This window comes from Ranitomeya imitator, chromosome 5, assembly GCF_032444005.1.
Source record: "Ranitomeya imitator isolate aRanImi1 chromosome 5, aRanImi1.pri, whole genome shotgun sequence".
Taxonomy (NCBI): domain Eukaryota; kingdom Metazoa; phylum Chordata; class Amphibia; order Anura; family Dendrobatidae; genus Ranitomeya; species Ranitomeya imitator.
The window spans coordinates 244,532,566-244,551,936 of NC_091286.1; the positions used below are offsets into that span (position 1 = coordinate 244,532,566).

At 45.2% G+C, this 19,371-nt stretch overlaps 1 protein-coding gene across 2 annotated transcripts in view; it reads left to right on the forward strand.

Moving 5' to 3' along the window:
- The window catches only part of MED23 (mediator complex subunit 23), a 211,329-nt gene extending 193,581 nt beyond the window's left edge, over positions 1 to 17,748 (forward strand). The window contains exons 26-29 of one of the 2 annotated variants that reach the window (XM_069726015.1): positions 11,669 to 11,883; positions 12,017 to 12,137; positions 15,225 to 15,356; positions 16,974 to 17,748. In XM_069726015.1, the coding sequence (XP_069582116.1) occupies positions 11,669 to 11,883; positions 12,017 to 12,137; positions 15,225 to 15,356; positions 16,974 to 17,147 (642 nt within the window). In that variant the 3' untranslated portion in view covers positions 17,148 to 17,748. The remainder of the gene's footprint in view (positions 1 to 11,668; positions 11,884 to 12,016; positions 12,138 to 15,224; positions 15,357 to 16,973) is intronic. The other variant, XM_069726014.1, reaches the window with a different exon arrangement.
- The last annotated feature ends 1,623 nt before the right edge of the window (positions 17,749 to 19,371 follow it).

Sequence of the window (19,371 nt, forward strand, 5' to 3'; positions counted from 1 at the left end):
AGAAATTGCTCAACACATTTTAGGATCCACTTTATCCTGTTGCCCATGTGAAAATGAAAAAAATTGAGGCTAAAAGAAAATTTTTGTGAAAAAAAAGTACTTTTTCATTTTTACGGATCAATTTGTGAAGCACCTGGGGGTACAAAATGCTCACTATGCATCTAGATAAGTTCCTTGGGGGGTCTAGTTTCCAAAATGGGGTCACTTGTGGGGGTGCTCCAATGTTTAGGCACGCAGAGGCTCTCCAAACGCGACATGGTGTCCACTAAAGATTGGAGCTAATTTTCATTCAAAAAGTCAAATGGTGCTCCTTCCCTTCTGAGCTCTGCCGTGCGCCCAAACAGTGGTTTACCCCCACATATTAGGTATCCGTGTACTCAGGAGAAATTGCTCAACACATTTTAGGATCCACTTTATCCTGTTGCCCATGTGAAAATGAAAAAAATTGAGGCTAAAAGAAAATTTTTGTGAAAAAAAAGTACTTTTTCATTTTTACGGATCAATTTGTGAAGCACCTGGGGGTACAAAATGCTCACTATGCATCTAGATAAGTTCCTTGGGGGGTCTAGTTTCCAAAATGGGGTCACTTGTGGGGGTGCTCCAATGTTTAGGCACGCAGAGGCTCTCCAAACGCGACATGGTGTCCACTAAAGATTGGAGCTAATTTTCATTCAAAAAGTCAAATGGTGCTCCTTCCCTTCTGAGCTCTGCCGTGCGCCCAAACAGTGGTTTACCCCCACATATGAGGTATCCGTGTACTCAGGAGAAATTGCTCAACACATTTTAGGATCCACTTTATCCTGTTGCCCATGTGAAAATGAAAAAAATTGAGGCTAAAAGAAAATTTTTGTGAAAAAAAAGTACTTTTTCATTTTTACGGATCAATTTGTGAAGCACCTGGGGGTACAAAATGCTCACTATGCATCTAGATAAGTTCCTTGGGGGGTCTAGTTTCCAAAATGGGGTCACTTGTGGGGGTGCTCCAATGTTTAGGCACACAGAGGCTCTCCAGACGCGACATGGTGTCCACTAAAGATTGGAGCTAATTTTGTCATTCAAAAAGTCAAATGGCGCTCCTTCCCTTCCGAGCCCTGCCATGCGCCCAAACAGTGGTTCCCCCCCATATATGGGGTATCAGCGTACTCAGGACAAATTGGTCAACAAGTTTTGTGGTGCAGTTTCTCCTTTTACCCTTGGGAAAATAAAAAAAATGTTGCTAAAAAATCATTTTTGTGACTAAAAAGTGAAATGTTCATTTTTTTCTTCTATGTTGCTTCTGCTGCTGTGAAACACCTGAAGGGTTAATAAACTTCGTGAATGTGGTTTTGAGCACCTTGAGGGGTGCAGTTTTTAGAATGGTGTCACTTTTGGGTATATTCAGCCATATAGACCCCTCAAACTGACTTCAAATGTGAGGTGGTCCTTAAAAAAAATGGTTTTGTAAATTTTGTTGTAAAAATGAGAAATCGCTGATCAACTTTTAACCCTTATAACTTCCTAGAAAAAAAAAAATTTTTTTTCCAAAATTGTGCTGATGTAAAGTAGACATGTGGGAAATGTTATTTATTAACTATTTTGTGTCACATATCTCTCTGGTTTATCAGAATAAAAATTCAAAATTTGAAAATTGCAAAATTTTCAAAATTTTCGCCAAATTTCCAATTTTTTCACACATAAACGCAAAAATTATCGACCTAAATTTACCACTAACATGAAGCCCAATATGTCACGAGAAAACAATCTCAGAATCGCTAGGATCCGTTGAAGCGTTCCCGAGTTATTACCTCATAAAGGGACACTGGTCAGAATTGCAAAAAATGGCAAGGTCTTTAAGGTCAAAATAGGCTGGGTCATGAAGGGGTTAACTAAAGCCACTGAACAATATAACTTTGTGTCCTGCAACTTCCGATGGTTGTTTAGTTTACTACATTTTGTGCCCTTAATTGCTTATGACATTCAGCATTTCCTCAGAAATATTTTCAGACTGCCTACCCTTATCCAAATGTACAGAAATATTTGTTACTATCCATGCACACTAATCCACCATGACATTGGAATTACGGACTAGTGAAGATAACATTGATTTTGTGACAATAGTGTCTCTTAATAAGTGGGTTATAGTAGGCAGTATATGCTGTCAGTTCTTTAAGTTGATGTGCTGGAAACAAAGAAATGGACTCTCCATGACATGGATTGGACAACGGAGTCAGAGGAGCTGAAAATGACGAGTTTTCCTGATATGCCGTTTTTAGTGCACAATGAGGCACGAGGACCGTGAAGATCAGTCTGTCTGGTCCGATCCCAAAGAACCGCTACTGTAGCACAAATTGCTTGATGGCTACTGCTAGCTTTGATAGAAAGGTGACCGAAAACATCATGCATCGTAGCTTGCTGCAGACCGGTCTGAGTCCTTTGCTGATCCATGTTAACTGCTGGAAACACCTGCAAGGATGAATCTGAATTGGCCCACGGAGAAATTGAAGAAGTTGGTCTGAATCACATTTACCTTTTACCTTTTAAGCCACAATTTTTTTTTTTTTTTTACTTTTTACCAAAGTCTGTACCCACCTTTTTTTTTTTTTTTTTCTATATCGATCAACACCTTTTAAGAAATGCATCAAGTTGTTCATAATTTGACCTCCAAATTCACCACATCAGAATGCAGTAAAGAATTGGATGTGCTAGAAAAAGAAGTCCGATTTCATGGAGGCCCCATCCAAGGACTTAAAGAATCTTCCGGTGCTGTATTGATGACATTTATCATAGGACCTTTCCTTGTGATCTTCTGGAATTTATGCCAAAGTGGATCAAAGCTGTTTTGGTGCCTCCAAGAAGCTCAACACCATATCAGGCATGTGCTTTCATGTTATGGATGATCAATGTATATAAAACCTGATCAAAATATATTAGATCCTTTCTGTCCATTTGCAAAAATGTATGTTGAACATTTGTCATTTCAAGTGCACTTGCAGCAGTTCCTCTCATCAACCTAGATATTGGCCCCTTCACGACATGCACCGTACTAGTACACGCATGCCGTGTCTCCCCCTTTGATGTGGGCTCCGGCTCTGAGCCCAAATCTTTCCCAGCACATGTTACCTGTTTTGAACAGCTGACATGTGCCTCTGCTGTTTTTTATTTTTGATTTATTACAGGAGAACGAGGGCTTTGGTGGAATAGGCGTTTGAGTATAACTGTGTTTATTTTTAAATAAAAAAGTGTGTTTTATTTCTAATAAAAGACTTTTTTTTCTGGTTGTCTTTATTTACAATACAACTATAGGATTAGTAATGGATAAGTGTCTTATAAACGCCTCTCCCATTACTAAGCCATGGGCTTGATGTTGCCTGACAATACAAAGGTGACATCAACCCCCACAAATATGAACCCCAAGTGGGAAGAGCCGGGCAAAGCGCCAGAATTGGCGCATCTAATAGATGTTCCTTTTCTCGGCCCGCTGCGGGCTGCTATTATTAGGCTGAGGGGGGCAATATCCATGGCTGCTTACCAGCCTGAGAATACCAGCTCCCAGCTGTCCGCTTTAGCAAGGCTAATTGTCAAAAATGGAGGGGGGTGGGTGGCTTGCGTTTTTTTTTTTAATTAAATAAATACGACGTTAGGGCCCCTCTATTCTTGATAACCAACCTTGTTGAAGCAGACAGCTGAGTTGCAGCCCCCAGCTGTGAGTTTTGCCTGGCTGGTTATCAAAAATACAAGGGAACCGATGCCAGGTTTTTTTGTTTTTTTTCAATTCTTTACAGCGCAGGAGCCGCCTAATGAATCGCCCCATCAGCCGCTCCTGCTCTCGCTGTTATTAGCGGCAGCAGGTGTCGGATGATGGCAGCTGTAGTCCCATCCTCTTGACACCAGTGACAGGATGTAAACTGTATACCTCTGATCACAGGTTAGCGCTCACGCTGTCTTTTGGCTGGCAGGGATGATTTTGCTGCCGATCAGAAGCAGTGTTTGCCATGCCGTCATGCACATGACAGCACGGCAAACACTGGATGTTTAGGCCCCCCATTCAAGTGAATGGGGTCTGGGTACTATTCTGGTACCCGAACCCAAAGTTTTTGTAACTGTTCAGCTGAACCTACTGAACCCGAACATCCAGGTGTCCGCCCATCTCGACTCCTGGACAGTCTGTGCTGCAACGTGGCATTGGTGGATGGAATGTGACATGATGTCCCAGATGTATTCAGTTGGATTTCGGTCTGGGGAATGGGCACACCAGTCCATATCATCAGTGTTTTCATCATACAAATAACTGCTGACACATTTTACTTCAGCTATATGATTCCTAACATTTTCATGCATCAGAAGGAACCCAGGGCCCACTGCACCTGCATATTTTCTCACAATGGGTCTGAGGATCTCATCCTGGTACATGGAGGGCTGTACGGCCCTCCAAAGAAATGCCCACCATTACCGACTCACTGCTAAACCGGTCTTGTTTGAGGATGTTGCACGTAGCAGAACGTTTTCCACTGCGTCTCAGACTATCACATGTCTTTCACATGTGCTCATTGGGAATCTGCTCTCATCTGTGAAGAGCACAGGGCGCCAATAGTGAATCTGCCAATCTTGGTATTCTCTGGCAAATGCCAATCATCATGCACGGTGTTGGGCTGTAAGCACAACACTTGTGTACGTCAGGCCCTCATACCACCTTCATGGAGTCTTTCTGACCATTTGAGCAGACACATGGGTGTTAGTGGCCTGCTGGAGTTCTTTTGTGGGGCTCTGGTACTTCTGTTCTTTCTTGCACAAAGGAGGAGGTAGCGGTCCTGCTGCTGGGTTGTTGCCCTCCAACGGCCTCCTCCACATCTCCTGCTGTACTGGCCTGTCTCCTGGTATCTGTGCCATGCTGTGGACACTGGTGACACACAGCTACCCTTCTTGCGACAACTCTCATTGATATGCCATCCTGGATTAGTTGCACTACCTGGGCAACTTCTGTGAGTTGTAGACACAGCCTCATGCTACCTCTAAGGCTGCGTTACACTAGCAGTATTTGGTCAGTATTTCTCTATCGCCTTTCATTGGGGGACACAGGAACCATGGGGTGTATGCTGCTGCCACTAGGAGGCTGACACTATGCAAATAAAAAAGTTAGCTCCTCCTCTGCAGTATACACCCTACCGACAGGAAGTAGGATATTCAGTTTAGCTTAGTGTCAGTAGGAGGTGGACACGGGTCTTTCATTAGACCCTTATCTACCTCAATGTACGTCATTTTCTTTTCAGGTTTTCCGGAGGGATACAGGGTGAACAGTCACACCTGTAGTCCCACAATACGGACTGTGAGTACGGTGTGTACTGCCACCCCGTATCCTCATAGATCCCTCTCCAGGACCAAGATCCTAGCACACAAGCGTGCTCAGAAGTCCGGTCCTGGCTCCGTCCCCCACCCACTCGCCCACCAGAGCCTGTCGGTTGCGGAGACGAGGACGTCCATCAGCTCCTGGACGTCTCATTCCTCTTCAGGTTAGTACCGGCGTGGGAGGTTTGAGGTTAGTATTTTCCCCATACCATCCCAGATCATTCAAGGGTAAGTATACAGATGAAGAAAGGTGAGTATTTTCTCCCCTGTCTAGCAATCTAAGAGTGGGGCTCAGGGGTTGTTTTATGGGGAAGTCACTGTGTCCCACAGTTTGGGGTCCAGGGCTCTTACCTCACCCTGGATCTCTCTTCAACTTCCCTTGTGCGGCACATGGGTCCACCAGAGAAGGGGTTCATTGCGGCGGTAGCGTCGGGGCCTTGTAAGGTTTCCACGGCGTCTCTCCCCCACAGCGGTCACCAGGCTCTAATCCAGGCCCCGGCTTCGGTCGGGGCCTGGACCTTTTCCGCCGGCCACCGGGGGCTAATTTAGGCCCCGGCTTCTGTCGGGGCCTAGTGCGGCGTTTCGGCCCCATCCTCTTTCCGGCGGGTCTTTCTCCCGTGTTTTCCCCCTTCTCTCCGGCGCTTTGCCCCAGCCACTCCCTGGCCTAGGCACAGACCGCGCCGCAGTGACTCTAGCCCCCGCTCTCTCCGTCGGGTGGGCTAGCCTTGCGGGGCCTCCACGCCGCGGTTTCCATTCCCGACGGCCACCGGGAGCTAATTTAGGCCCCGGCTTCGGTCGGGGCCTAGTGCGGCGTTATGGCTCCGCCCCCGTCCTCTTTCCGGCGGGCTTTTCTCCCGCGTCTTCCCCGCCCACTCCTCTTGGCCTCAGCACAGACTGCGGCCGGCGCCATCTTTGTACTCTCAATCATGCAGCTTCAGCGCCGGCTGCTTTCGGCGCTTCTTGGCTCATGCTGCGGACTTCAGAGTGCGGGGCCTTACACCACTCCCGGCGTGTGGACCCAGCGGTGATTTCTTACAGGACCTGCCTTCCCTGCCGACCTCCTCCTACAGCCGAAGCTATCCACAGGACATCTTCCGTGAGTAGCTCTGCACTGCAGACCAATACCCTTCCTCTGCTTTAGTCAGGCACCTTTTGTGCTCTCCTGTAAGGGCAGGTTCCCCCTTAGGTCAGTCCTCTCCCACCTGTCAGGACTGCAGCGATCCCACATCGTTCTGGGCTCCCCCCCCCCTCTGCCCCGAGAGAGTGAGGACCCTATCCCAGGGTGGGCTTCCTCTCTGTCTCAATCTGTGGCGGATCTCACCAGGGTATCCCAGACCCCGGTGTCCGTTCTGGATAGATTGTCTTGGCAGACCTCCGCAGTAGCCAGCGGGTCACAAGTAGCCCCGTCTGAGCCTACCAGGATAGGCCTTAAAGAGGTCCAGACCGGAGCGCCATTGCGACTCCTCTTCCCGTTCCATCTCTCCTCACGGCCCATTTCAGCGGTCAGCTTCTTCCCGATCCTCTCCCGAGTCAGGCGAGGCGTTTTCGGATGCACCTTCAGAGGGACGTTTTGGAGCTGCATTCTGACCAAATCGCTAACATGAGGGATATGGTTCAGAGCCTCATTGGAGCAATCAACCAGACCCGTGGCATCAAAGATCGCTCTACGGAATGCGCGGATCAGGCGGTTTCGTTTAGACGGTCGAAGCCACCTTCCAAGGTCTTCGCTTCTCACCCTGAATTCGAGAAGGCCCTGACGAGAGAAAAAGAGAATCCGACCAGCCGCTTTCAGAGAGGAAAGCGCCTTGGCGTTTTTTATATCCCTTTTCTCTGGAGTTCACCACTTATTGGACTCTGTCCTCCAACACGGTCCTCCCGCTATCTGGCGGAGCATCTCTGAAAGATTCTAACTATAGAGTCAGAATCCTTTGCGAGCTCAGCTTTCGAATCGGCTGCGTCTATTTTTGCCCGGCCATTGCTTATACTTGGGTTTCATTATCCATATCCAAAGGTCACACAACTCCGTCGGAGCATTCTGGACGGGGCCCTCCTGGACAGCTGGCGGAGCTTGCCAACCAGTTTTCTCATGCGGGTGAATACTTGGTCTCCGCTTCCCTGGATGCCGCGTCTTTTGCGGCTCAGGTGTCCAGCAATGCCGTTGCCATCCGTCAGTCCGTTTGGCTCAAGGCCTGACAGGCGGATTTGTCTTCAAAAAGTCCCTTACCAGCCTGCCTTTTTCAGTGTTCACGTCGCTTTGGTTCTAAGTTGGGCCAAATCATTAGGACGCTACCGGGGGGCACAAGTCTACACCTCGTCGCCCCCCTCCTAGACGGCAATTTCGGTCCTTTCGGCCTTTACGTCGCTTCGTGGCGTCAAACTCCTTTTCCCCGCAGCAACAGAGGCTACAGGCACGTCAAGAGTAGAAGACTGTTTCCTTCAGACCACACGCCTTCCTGGCGCTCCCGCTACTCCCAGGGTAGATCCTCCAGGGCTAGGACTGGAGGATCCACCTCGGCATGACTCACAGCAAGACGCCAGCCCACTTCCCAGGATGGGCGGTTTTCCCTTCTTCAGGGATGTCTGGATCCCCTCAGCAGAGGACGCATGGGTCAGGGAAGTTGTATCCTCGGGATACAAAATAGAGTTCGTTTCACAACTCAGGGATCGTTTCTTCGGATCCCGACCCCAAGAGTCCCCGTTCTAGTTCCGGGTTTTCTTCGCAGCCACCGCTTCTCTCCTCAAAGCCGGAGTAATAGTTCCCGTCCCAGAAAAAGAACGGTTCACTGGTTGCTATTCCAATCTTTTGTGGTACTGAAAGAAGAAGAAGAAAATAAAAAGAAAAAAAAAAAAAAAAGCAAGTTTCGTCCCATTCTGGATCTCAAATTGCTGAACTGGAGAGTTTGTCTGAGACTCTTAAGGATGGATTCCCATCGTTCAGTAATTGCTTCCATGGAGGTTCGAGAACTTTTGTGTTCCATAGAAATTCAGGACGCCTACCTTCATGTCTCGATTTTCCCAAAACATCACAGATTCCTGTGCTTTGTGGTGCTCCAGGACCATTTTCAGTTCTTCACCCTGCCGTTCGCTCTCGCAACCGCTTCCAGGGTTTGCACGAAGACCATGGCGGCGCTGATAGCCATCTTGATGGTCAGAGGCTTATTATTTTTTTTTCTGTACCTCGGCGACATCCTCTTCTAGGCTCCGTCCCCATTTTTCTCAGGCTCACCAGAGCCTGTCCATCGTCCTCTACACCCTAGTCCGCTTCGGGTGGCTTGTCAACATGAAGAAATCCTGTCTTGTTGCTTCCCAGCGCCTCGTTTTTCGGGGCATGCTCTTCGACACTCGTCAGACCAAAGTCTTCCTTCCCGAGGACAAGAGGTCCATCCTTCGTCGGGATGTACCCTTGCTTTAGGGTCCTCGGCTTCCCTTCTTCTGATCACCCATGAAGTTTCTGGGCAGGATGGTAGTGACTTTCGAAGCAATCCCCTTTGCCCAATTTCACTCTCAACCTCTTTAGCAGGCCATTCTGTCACAGTGGGACAGGGCTGTCTTGTCCCTGGATCGTCCTATCCGACTCTCTTCCCGAGTCAAGGGTCCCTCAGCTGGTGGCTGACGTCACCTCTCATCTCCCAGGGCATGTCCTTCCTTCCAGTTCTTTGGCAAGTGGTGACGACGGACGCCAGCCTGCTTGGCTGGGGCGCTGTGTTTCGCCATCTGACTGCTTGGGGTCGTTGGTCGGCGCAGGAGTCTCTTCCGCAGATCAACATCCTCGAGCTTCGGGCCATCTTTCTCTTCCCTCGTCACTAGGGAAGGATTCTCAGGGGTCTACAATGCCATGGAGGTGGCATATGTCAATCATAAAGGGGGGACTCGGAGCTCCTTGGCCGAGGTATCCAAGATCCTCCTCTGGGCAGAGGCAATGGTTCTGGTGATATCCACGGTGCATATCCCCGGCACGGACAATTGGGCCGCCGACTTCCGCAGCTGCGAGGGTCTCGCGGCAGGGTTATGGTCCTTGCATCAGGAGGTCTTCCATCAGATTTGTCTTCGATGGGGGACTCCGGACGTGGACCTCTCTGCGTCCCGAAGGAACAGGAAGGTTCCTTTGGTTCGTCTCCAGATCTCGGGACCCTCCCGCGTGGGCGTCTACGCTTTGGCCTCCAGGGTCTGATCTGCCACCCGAATTATCGGTCGCTCAGTTTACGGCATGGCTGTGGACTCCACAGTTATAAGAGCGTCTGTCCTTTCGTCCCGGTCGAGTCACACTACAATCCAGGCTAGGAAGCCTTCGTTGTCTTCCAGGTTCTACTATCGTACCCGGAAGACTTTCGTTCATGCGAGCCCAACCGCTTTTCACCTATGTCCTTTTCCCTGCCTTCCATTTGGTTTTCCTTCAGGCAGGACTGGATTCGGGCTTCGCTCTCAATTCCCTAAAGGGCCAGGTTCCTGCGCTCTTCTTCCCTTTAAGAAGACATTATCTTCTCAGCCACAGGTTAAGACCTTCCTTCAAGGAGTAGCCCACGCTGTCCCTCCGTACAGGGCCTCTGTGGATTCATGGGATTTAAAGGTTGTGTTGGTTGTTCTTAGGGGTTTCCCCTTTGAGCCTCTCAGGGAGTTTTTCCCTGTCAGTTCTATCTCGGAAGGTGGCTTTTCTCAGGTCCATCGCTTCGATCCGCCGCGTTTTTGAGTTGGCGGCCATTTCTTGCCGACCTCCTTTCTTGATTTTCCACAAGGACAAGGTGGTCCCAGGCCTCCGCCTTCCTTCTTTTCACGAGGTGGTTTTCATCTTTCCACCTCAACGAGGACATCGTTCTACCTTCCTTTGTCCAGCTCCGAATCATCCTCTGGAGCGATAGTGGAACAGGCTGGACCTCGTCAGGGCAGTGAGTTTCTCCCTGGCTAGCACGGCCGCTTTCCGAAAGATGGATTCTCTGTTCGCCATCCCTGATGGCGTGCGTAGAGGCCTGCCGGCTTCCAAGGCGACTATTGCTCGCTCGATTAGAACGGCAATTTTGGGAGCTTACCGGGTCAAGAACAGAGTGCCCCCTCCTGAGATAAAGGCTCACTCTACCCGGGCAGTCGGCGCTTCCAGTGCGGTACGTCACAGGGCTTTCGCCGACAGCTTTGCAAAGCGGCAACCTGGTCTTCCATCCACATGTTTTCGCCGAACTACGGCAGACTCCAGCCTGGGCAGAAGGATCCTGCAGGCGGCAGTGGTGAGTCCTCGGACCTGATGGAAGTATGTTTTTCCCACCCCAGGGACTGCTTTGGGACGTCCCATGGTTCCTGTGTCCCCCAATGAAAGGCGATAGAGAAAACAGGATTTTTGGTTGCTTACCGTAAAATCTGTTTCTCGGAGCCTTCATTGGGGGACACAGCACCCTCCCAAGTTGAACAGCTCTGTTTACTGTATACTTTTGAGTTGTTTGAACACTTTTTGAGTGTTTGAAACTGTTAATCTATGGAGCGCCGTGGAATTTGTTGGCGCTATGTAGATAAAGTTTATTATTATTATATTATTATTATTCTTTCTCTTTTACACGTTACTTCTCCTACTGCTTTCTCACTAACTGAATATCCTACTTCCTGTCGGTAGGGTGTATACTGCAGAGGAGGAGCTAACTTTTTAATTTGCATAGTGTCAGCCTCCTAGTGGCAGCAGCATACACCCCATGGTTCCTGTGTCCCCCAATGAAGGCTCCGAGAATCAGATTTTACGGTAAGCAACCAAAAATCCTGTTTTTACATCAGTATTTGTAAGCCAAAACCAGGAGTGGAACAAATCGCGGAAAAGTATAACATAAACATATGCACCACTTCTGTATTTATCACCCACTCCTGGTTTTGGCTTACAAATACTGATGTAAAATACTGACCAAATACTGCTAGTGTGACGGCAGCCTAAGGGTGAGAGCAATGACAAAATGCAAAAGTTACCGAAAAGGTTGAGAACAGAGAAATTGTCTTCGGTCACCCCCCTGCAGAACCATTCCTTTTACAGGGGTTGTCTTTGCTATTTGCCTATCATTTCTACCTTTTGTCTGTGTTCCATTTGCACAACAGCAGGAGACATTGATTCACAATCAGTGTTGCTTCCTTACTGGACAGGATGATTTCACAGAAGTGTTATTGACTTGTAGTTACATTGTGTTTAAGTGTTCCCTTCGTTTTTTTTTTTGTTTTTTTTGAGCAGGGTATCATTCTTGTGATTGCTGGGACCACAGTAATTAGACACTTATCCGCTCTCCTGTATTGAAGACCGTGCATAATGTTGTTTTTGTATTTTTAGCTTTATTGTGCATTCCTTTATTATGTAGTAATTTTCTACATTTTATTTGTATTTTAGGAACCTTACTGGATTGTTCTCCATGACAGAATTATCGGCGTACTCAACAGTCCTTGCCTGACATCGGAGACTGCCTGGGTCGATTACCCTTTCCAACTTTTTGACTTTACAGCATGTCACAAGGCATACTCTGAGATGAGCTGCAGTTACACACTGGCGCTGGCACATGCTGTGTGGCACCACTCAAGCATTGGGCAGCTATCTCTCATTCCGAAGTATGATCTCGAGATTTACTTTTTTTGAGAATTGTGTTACTGGTAATGCCTGTCACAGATGGCTTCTTTGTATGTAACAATTAACATTCCTATACTGTTTGTTTTTGTTTTTTTTTTTCTTTCTTTCTTGTAGGTTCCTCTCTGAAGGTCTCATACCAATAGTCAAAACCGAGTACCAGTTACTGTATGTGTACCACTTGGTAGGACCGTTTCTGCAGCGCTTTCAACAAGAAAGGACTAGGTGCATGATAGAGGTAATGGTTTATAAGCATGAGCACTCTGTAATTCAGTTGTTGTGCTACGAACAAAAGAACGTTTAACTATTAGATTTTGGAAGGTCCACAATTGGATGTTTTGTTTTTTTTTTTTTTAATGTTCCTGTACTGAGATCTTATACGGACACCCTGGCTATATATTGTGTAACGGTGTGTGTTAGCTTATAATCGTGCATACACAGCTTCTGACAAGGGAGAAAGCCTAAGTGATTATACTGATTCCATGGCAGGGGCTCTTACCAGTCGCTACTTAATGTGAGGTATAGTGTTTTGTTTTTTTTTGTATTTTAAATTGTCAGTGAAAAGCTCAGCGGCCAGACAAGGTACCTAAACTGAGCAAACCGCTTATTCTAATGAAACCTGTGACCTAACTGAGTGCAGCCCCACAGTGAAGAAGCCTGTCTCTAGTAAAATAGCATGTGTGATTGGTCCTGGGATGAAAAGAACAACCAGGGAGAGGAGTAACGTTGTTTGATTTGGTGTTGCACTGTGTCGTCTCAGGTGTCAATGTAATGGGTTGTGTGCTGAATTTAAGTGTCCATCTGGTTGCTGAGCTCTTCACTGACTTGATTTATGAGCGCAAAGGACCAGTGGAAGAACACATACTCGCCTCCTCTGATAAAACTTAACAGTCAGAAAAATGTGTTGCCACACTCAAAAAAAGAAGCCGATAGTCCTTGCTCCTGACATCCGTATGTTCCCTTATGTTTCCACTCCCTAATCAGAAGCTGAGAATGCTTGCCCATTAGCTGTAGCACCTCTACTTGGTCGGACACATCTAGTTGTACATTGTACAGCAGGGACACATTTACGAAATTTACCTTTTGCGCTGCCACATTTCTAAGCACTTCTAATTATGGAGTTGTTTTTTTTTAAATCCCATTTGTATTAAATTGATGTAGGTCTTAAGTCATTTTATTGGAGAACTGGCATCCTTGCTGATTTTGTGAACGAGTGGGCCTCTAAGGGTATGTTTCTACGGTCCATATTGGCAGCACTTTGGACGCAGAACGTGTCCACTCCGTCCAAAGCTGCTGGCTTTTGTACGCGCGGTGATTTCCGCATGTGTTCATTGAACCGTGCGGAATCACCGCATCCTATACATTGTATGGGTGACTTTATCTTGCGGAGACGGAGCGTCTCCGCAAGATAAATGTACATCCTCCGGTCTGGAAAGACGTGCCACATGTCCGGTTACCCAGGGATGCCGGAGGCGTCCCTGCACACATAGTGGAGATGGGATTTCATGAAACCCCCTCCACTATGCTGTAACACCTGGCTGCTGCGGGTTGGACGCTGCAGCTGTATACAGCGTCCAACCGCAGCAAATACTGACCTTGGAAACCTACCCTAAAGCTGTTTTTAGTACAAAATATTAGTGCACATGCACGGTGCCCCACCCGATGGTAATGGCTAATAATGCCCACAAGTGAGAGCAAATAAACTATACCTTGTTCTAATTGTTCGTTTTATTGGTGAGGGTCTCGAATCGCAGCTGACATTAATTGACGAATATAAGTCTTTTTAATACCAAGAGAGGTAGAGCGCCTCTAAATCGTGGTGTCACTTGGACCCTGAAGGAAGTAGAGCTGCTAATTGACAGAGCTCTCCTTCAGATGTGCCTACCGCACGTCTTTCTGAGAAGCACTTGCAGAAATGGCATACACCTCAAGAAAATTAACCCCTTTACGACATACACTGTTTTCCATACGGCGCAAGTCGCAAGTAAGTTATATGGAGTAGACTCGCGCAGACTGAGACTCCGATTTCTGCAAAATGCAGTGATGCTGAGGCATCGCTGCATATAGCACAACTAATCGGCTGATTGCATCTTCAAGCCCCCTAAGGGGCTATCCAAATCAGTTGAAAAACAATTAAAAAAAAAAAAGGTGAAAATATAAAAGTTCAATTCACCACTTTTTCCCCCAGTGCAAATGGATATATCTAAAAAAGTACACACATTTGGTATTGCCACATTCAGAAAAGTCCATTTTATCAATATAAAATAAATTAACTCATTCGGTAAACATTGTAAATGGGGTAAAAAATTCAAGAACGTCACAAGTACGTTTGCTTGTTTTTTTTTGGTGGCCACAATTCCACAAAAATGCTGTGACATCTATCCGAAAATGTTACTAATAAAAATGTCGTCTCGCCCTGAAATATAAGCCACCACACAGCTCCATCGAAAAAAAATAAAATAAAAATGTTCTGGTTCTCAGAAAATAACAACACAATGCCAAAAATGTTTTTTTACAAACTTAAAATTGTTTTTTCACCATTAAAATAATAAAAAAGATGGACGTATTTGGTATTGCCGTAATCGTATTGATGAGGAGAGTCATATTGCATGGTCATTTTTACCACAAAATGTACACCGTAAAAATAATTTCCAAAAATCAGTCAGAACTGTTTTTTTTTTTTTTCTTCACAATTTCACCGCACTTTGAATTTTTGAATGACACCAATCATTTTACCACATAGTATAATCAAAAACGGGAAAAAAAATTTCACTTGTCCCTCAAAAAGAAGTCCTCAGATGTCTGTGGACAGAAAAATAAGAAGTATGGGCTGCGAGGAGAGGAAAAAACGAAAATGGGCTGCGGCCTGAAGGGGTTACAACATTATATGCGTCTTAAAAAAATATCCTTGTGGTTTTAGAAGTAAAGTGCTAGTGCAACCAATTTTCTAATATTTTACACTATTGGAATGCTTTGTCTGTTTTCGAAAATGTTTCCCATGAGGATTATTTTCAGGTCATTGCAAATATCCAACACTTCTGTGGTCTTTCACTGGACATTTGGGCAGTGTGCACAAGATAATTAGTATTGATGTTTTTTCCATCGTTATATGATTAACATTTTGTGTTGTGCGATTGTCCTCAGTCTAGTTAAATGCCAGAAAATGGTTTTAGGGTGTTATTCTGTCCCATCGTTGGTAAATGAATCATCCCATCTTTATAGTAACGTTTCACTGTGGAGCCTGTTTTCTTAAACAGTTTCTACTTTAATAACTAACTTATTGCACTCTTCCTAATGTTGTACCAATTCTGTTCCCTTTTGTTAGATTGGCGTGGCATTCTATGAAATGCTGCTGAACGTGGATCAGTGCAGCATACACCTGAATTTCATGGATCCCATATGTGACTTTCTGTATCATATGAAATACATGTTTACCGGAGACAGCATAAAAGATCAAGTAAGTCAACATTAATTAGTGAGCCTCTCAAAGCATCACCAGAGTACAGGGGATGGGTTAGGCGGAGTAGACTGTGCCTCCTATTCCAACATGTGTACAAAACTAGAATTCCAGGGACCTGTGGTTAAAAGTGGATTTGCTATGTTAGTTTAGCCATGATTTCCAAACCGCTTTAGAAAGTCCCACAGCAATGATCACAGGTACATTGGTAAAACCAGACATAAACTAAAGGTACCTTCACACATAACGATATTGTTAACGATATCGTTGCTTTTTGTGACGTAGCAACGATATCGTTAATAAAATCGTTGTGTGACAGCGACCAACGGTCAGGCCCCTGCTGGGAGATCGTTGGTCGCTGAAGAAAGTCCAGAACTTTATTTCGTCGCTGGACTCCCTGCTGACATCGCTGGATCGGCGTGTGTGACACCGATCCAGCGATGTCTTCACTGGTAACCAGGGTAAACATCGGGTAACTAAGCGCAGGGCCGCGCTTAGTAACCCGATGTTTACCCTGGTTACCATCCTAAAAGTAAAAAAAAAAACACTACATACTTACCTACCGCTGTCTGTCCCCCGGCGCTGTGCTCTGCACTCCTCCTGTACTGGCTGTGAGCGTCGGTCAGCCGGAAAGCAGAGTGGTGACGTCACCGCTCTGCTTTCCGGCCGCTGTGCTCACACAGACAGTACAGGAGGAGTGCAGAGCACAGCGCCGGGGACAGACAGCGGTAGGTAAGTATGTACTGTTTGTTTTTTTTACTTTTAGGATGGTAACCAGGGTAAACATCGGGTTACTAAGCGCGACCCTGCGCTTAGTTACCCGATGTTTACCCTGGTTACCAGCATCGTTGGTCGCTGGAGAGCGGTCTGTGTGACAGCTCTCCAGCGACCAAACAGCGACGCTGCAGCGATCCGGATCGTTGTCGGTATCGCTGCAGCGTCGCTTAATGTGAAGGGGCCTTAAGTGGAACAGTGCCTTGGTTCTAAAAAAAAAAAAAACAATCAAACAAATTCCCAATAATATAAAATTCTGTTATCCACCTGTGGTGTCAATATGATGACTGCACCCTTAGACGCTTAGATGAATTCATTGAGAGGTGTAGTTTGTTAAATGGGGGTCACTTATGGGGGTTTCTGCTGTTCTGGTACCTTAGGGTTTCTTCAAGTGTATCATGCTACAATCAAACCATTCCAGCAAAATGTGAACTCCAATATGGTGCCTCTTCCCTTCTGAGCTCTGCATTGTGCCTCAAAAGTAGTTTTTGCTCACATATGGGGTATCTATTTGCTCAGGAAAAACTGTACAACAAATTCTGCGTTCCATTGTCTCCCGCTATCGTGAAAATAAAAAAAATAAAAATTGGGGCTAAAACTGTGTTTTTGTGGGGGGAAAAATAATATATGGAAATTTTTCTTTTATTCTATAAACTACTGAAATGTCTCCAAAGTTCCAAGCAATAAATTTTGAATTTATTTTCTGAAAATGAGAAATGGTCAAAATAACAAAAAAAAAATGCAGGAAGGGGTTAAAAAAAAGGAATACGTTCCTCCTAAGACCTTTTTATTTTCATATTTGACTTGCTGACAGTCTTGTAATTTTATATTTTTTTTTTTTAGGTTGAAAAAATAATCTTCAGCCTGCGGCCAGCTTTAAAGTTGCGTTTGCGTTTCATCACTCACATTAGCAAACAGGAACCGGCCAGTGCACCTCCACCTCCAGTTACCAGTGGATCTCCAACCCCTCAGGCTAACCAGGTGCCTGTAAATGTCAACTTGCCTGTCACGCAATGAAAGCTGCCATGGGACGTCACACCGGAATTAAGTAGACACTGTGATGGAGCTGGAAATGGTTTGTTGCCTTGACCAAACCTTAACCGTTCCTGGACTGATATCATTTTTGTATATTTTGTAGCTTATATCCCAGTAGTAACCTTGTTGGTTTTTTACATTTTAAACTTCATTAACAATACCATAAAATACTTTTTTTTTTCCCCCTATCGTTTTGTGTATGAGGACTGCATTTTTTTTGTAAACAGAAGATAGAAATACATTTTGGGCGTAACCTGAAACAGGCAATGATAACATACATGTCACGGACAGACATTTGCAGCAATCAATTGTATACAGTGATACTAAATACTTGGTTTTCTTTAACCCTTGGATTATCGATCCTTGGCTCCCAAAAACTTCTGATCATAAGATGGTTAGTCATCATTTGAGCTGTCACACTTTCTAAGGTCCATTGTGAGCATAGATTCCTTCTTAGTAGCTATGGATTTGAGTGATGGCATTCGGAGATCATTTTTATGCTTCAACAATTTTTCTGCTGCATTCACACACAGCAGTTTGCAGTCTTCTGCAGTGCTTTTCTAGGCACTATTAATTTTTTTTTTTTTTTTATGCTTAATACCCTGCTGATGCTGGTCATACCAAGTTATACTTGCAATAGATGAGTCCCCTGCACCACTCCACAAGGATGTAGCAATGCAGAGAAATCCAGGAACCAGGGCACCAGATGTCCTCCTTTGGTAACTTTATGGGAACAGAAAAATGAGGTTTTGGCCACAAAGAGCCTTCATCAACCCATAAAAAAAGCCGAAATGCATCTCCTTTTTATGGCTTGATAAATGCCCTACACATCTGAAATGTTATGATTTTTCTGTATCACTAAGGTTACCAAAGGAGGATGTCTGGTTCCCTGGCTCCTGGATTTCTTGGTGATACCAAGCTGTTAAATATTCTGGGTATATGATTCCTTTTCTGATGATTTCTTTTTTCCATTCCTCATAAGGCCCCCCCATACACATTGCACTAATGTTTGCCAAACGCCCCCAATGTCAATGGGTTTGAACAATCTAATGTATGACGGGCTGGGAACAATTGATTGTCAGGATTCATGTTGATGGCCTTGTTCTCCTGGAGATGAGCCTCCACCAGATATGTCTGGGGATGGCGTTAGCATAGAGAACCTAAGTGCCCTGGTGTATGGGAGAGCGCCGAGAGATTTCTAATGGGTATTGCTTCATTGTAGGACTTGGTAACATTCACTGTTTGTTTGGGTATTTTTAAAGTAAAAAAAATAAAAATTGCTAAAAATACAAAAAAACACCATGATGTAAACATTTTGAAAGGCATGGCATTTTTTAACTAGCATGTAAAAGTTCTGAAAAATGTGTGTGAAGGAACCCAATCCAAAAAATGGCCATTTATTGCGTTTGTAACAATGCTCCGTATCTGAGTCATACAGGGAAATTTTCATGTTAACCCTCCATCACATACAATATTCGGACTAACGAGTTCACATACAATGTGCCTGTCAGGCGCCTGCTGTAAAAATACCTATAATATCTAATGTTTGCAATTTCAGTGCTCTAAAAGTGATCAGTGACCTTCATAGGGATGTAATAAAAGAGACTACACATAATCAGTTGCAAAAAAAAACATTTACTTAACATAAAACTAATAACTATGAAATACAAACTTTTCAAAACTCCCGCCAAATAGTCCCCAGTTCGACTCTCTCAAAAAAAATGTACAAAGAAAATTTTTGAACACAAACTTAATTTTAAGGTACCTTAAGTACTATTAAAAACATATTCAATCAGAAGTAGATGCTGAGGTTTCCCCAGAAAAGTCACACTTGCAGAGCAAATAGCAAGAATTACACACCATTTTTGCATGTGTCAGGCAAATTGCTTTATGACATTTGAGACATTCATAATTTGAAAGCCTTCTGGTTCCGCTTTCCGTTTGGCAGGTGGTGCATCTCCTTCTTTTGTGAGGTGGTGCAGATGGTGACTTTTCACCATCATCTTCTGGGCGGAACCTTTTGAGCTGAACTTGAAGGCGAGAGGGGATACCGATTGTTTTCACGCTTTTCCTGCGTAGCTCTCCAAGTACTAGTTCATGGGCCAATTTTTTCAGATACAATCGTCTACGGAGTGGTTCAAGCTTGTTTTCAAGATAAATTACTTGTGAATTTATACCACCCAAATTCAACATAGCAAAAAATATG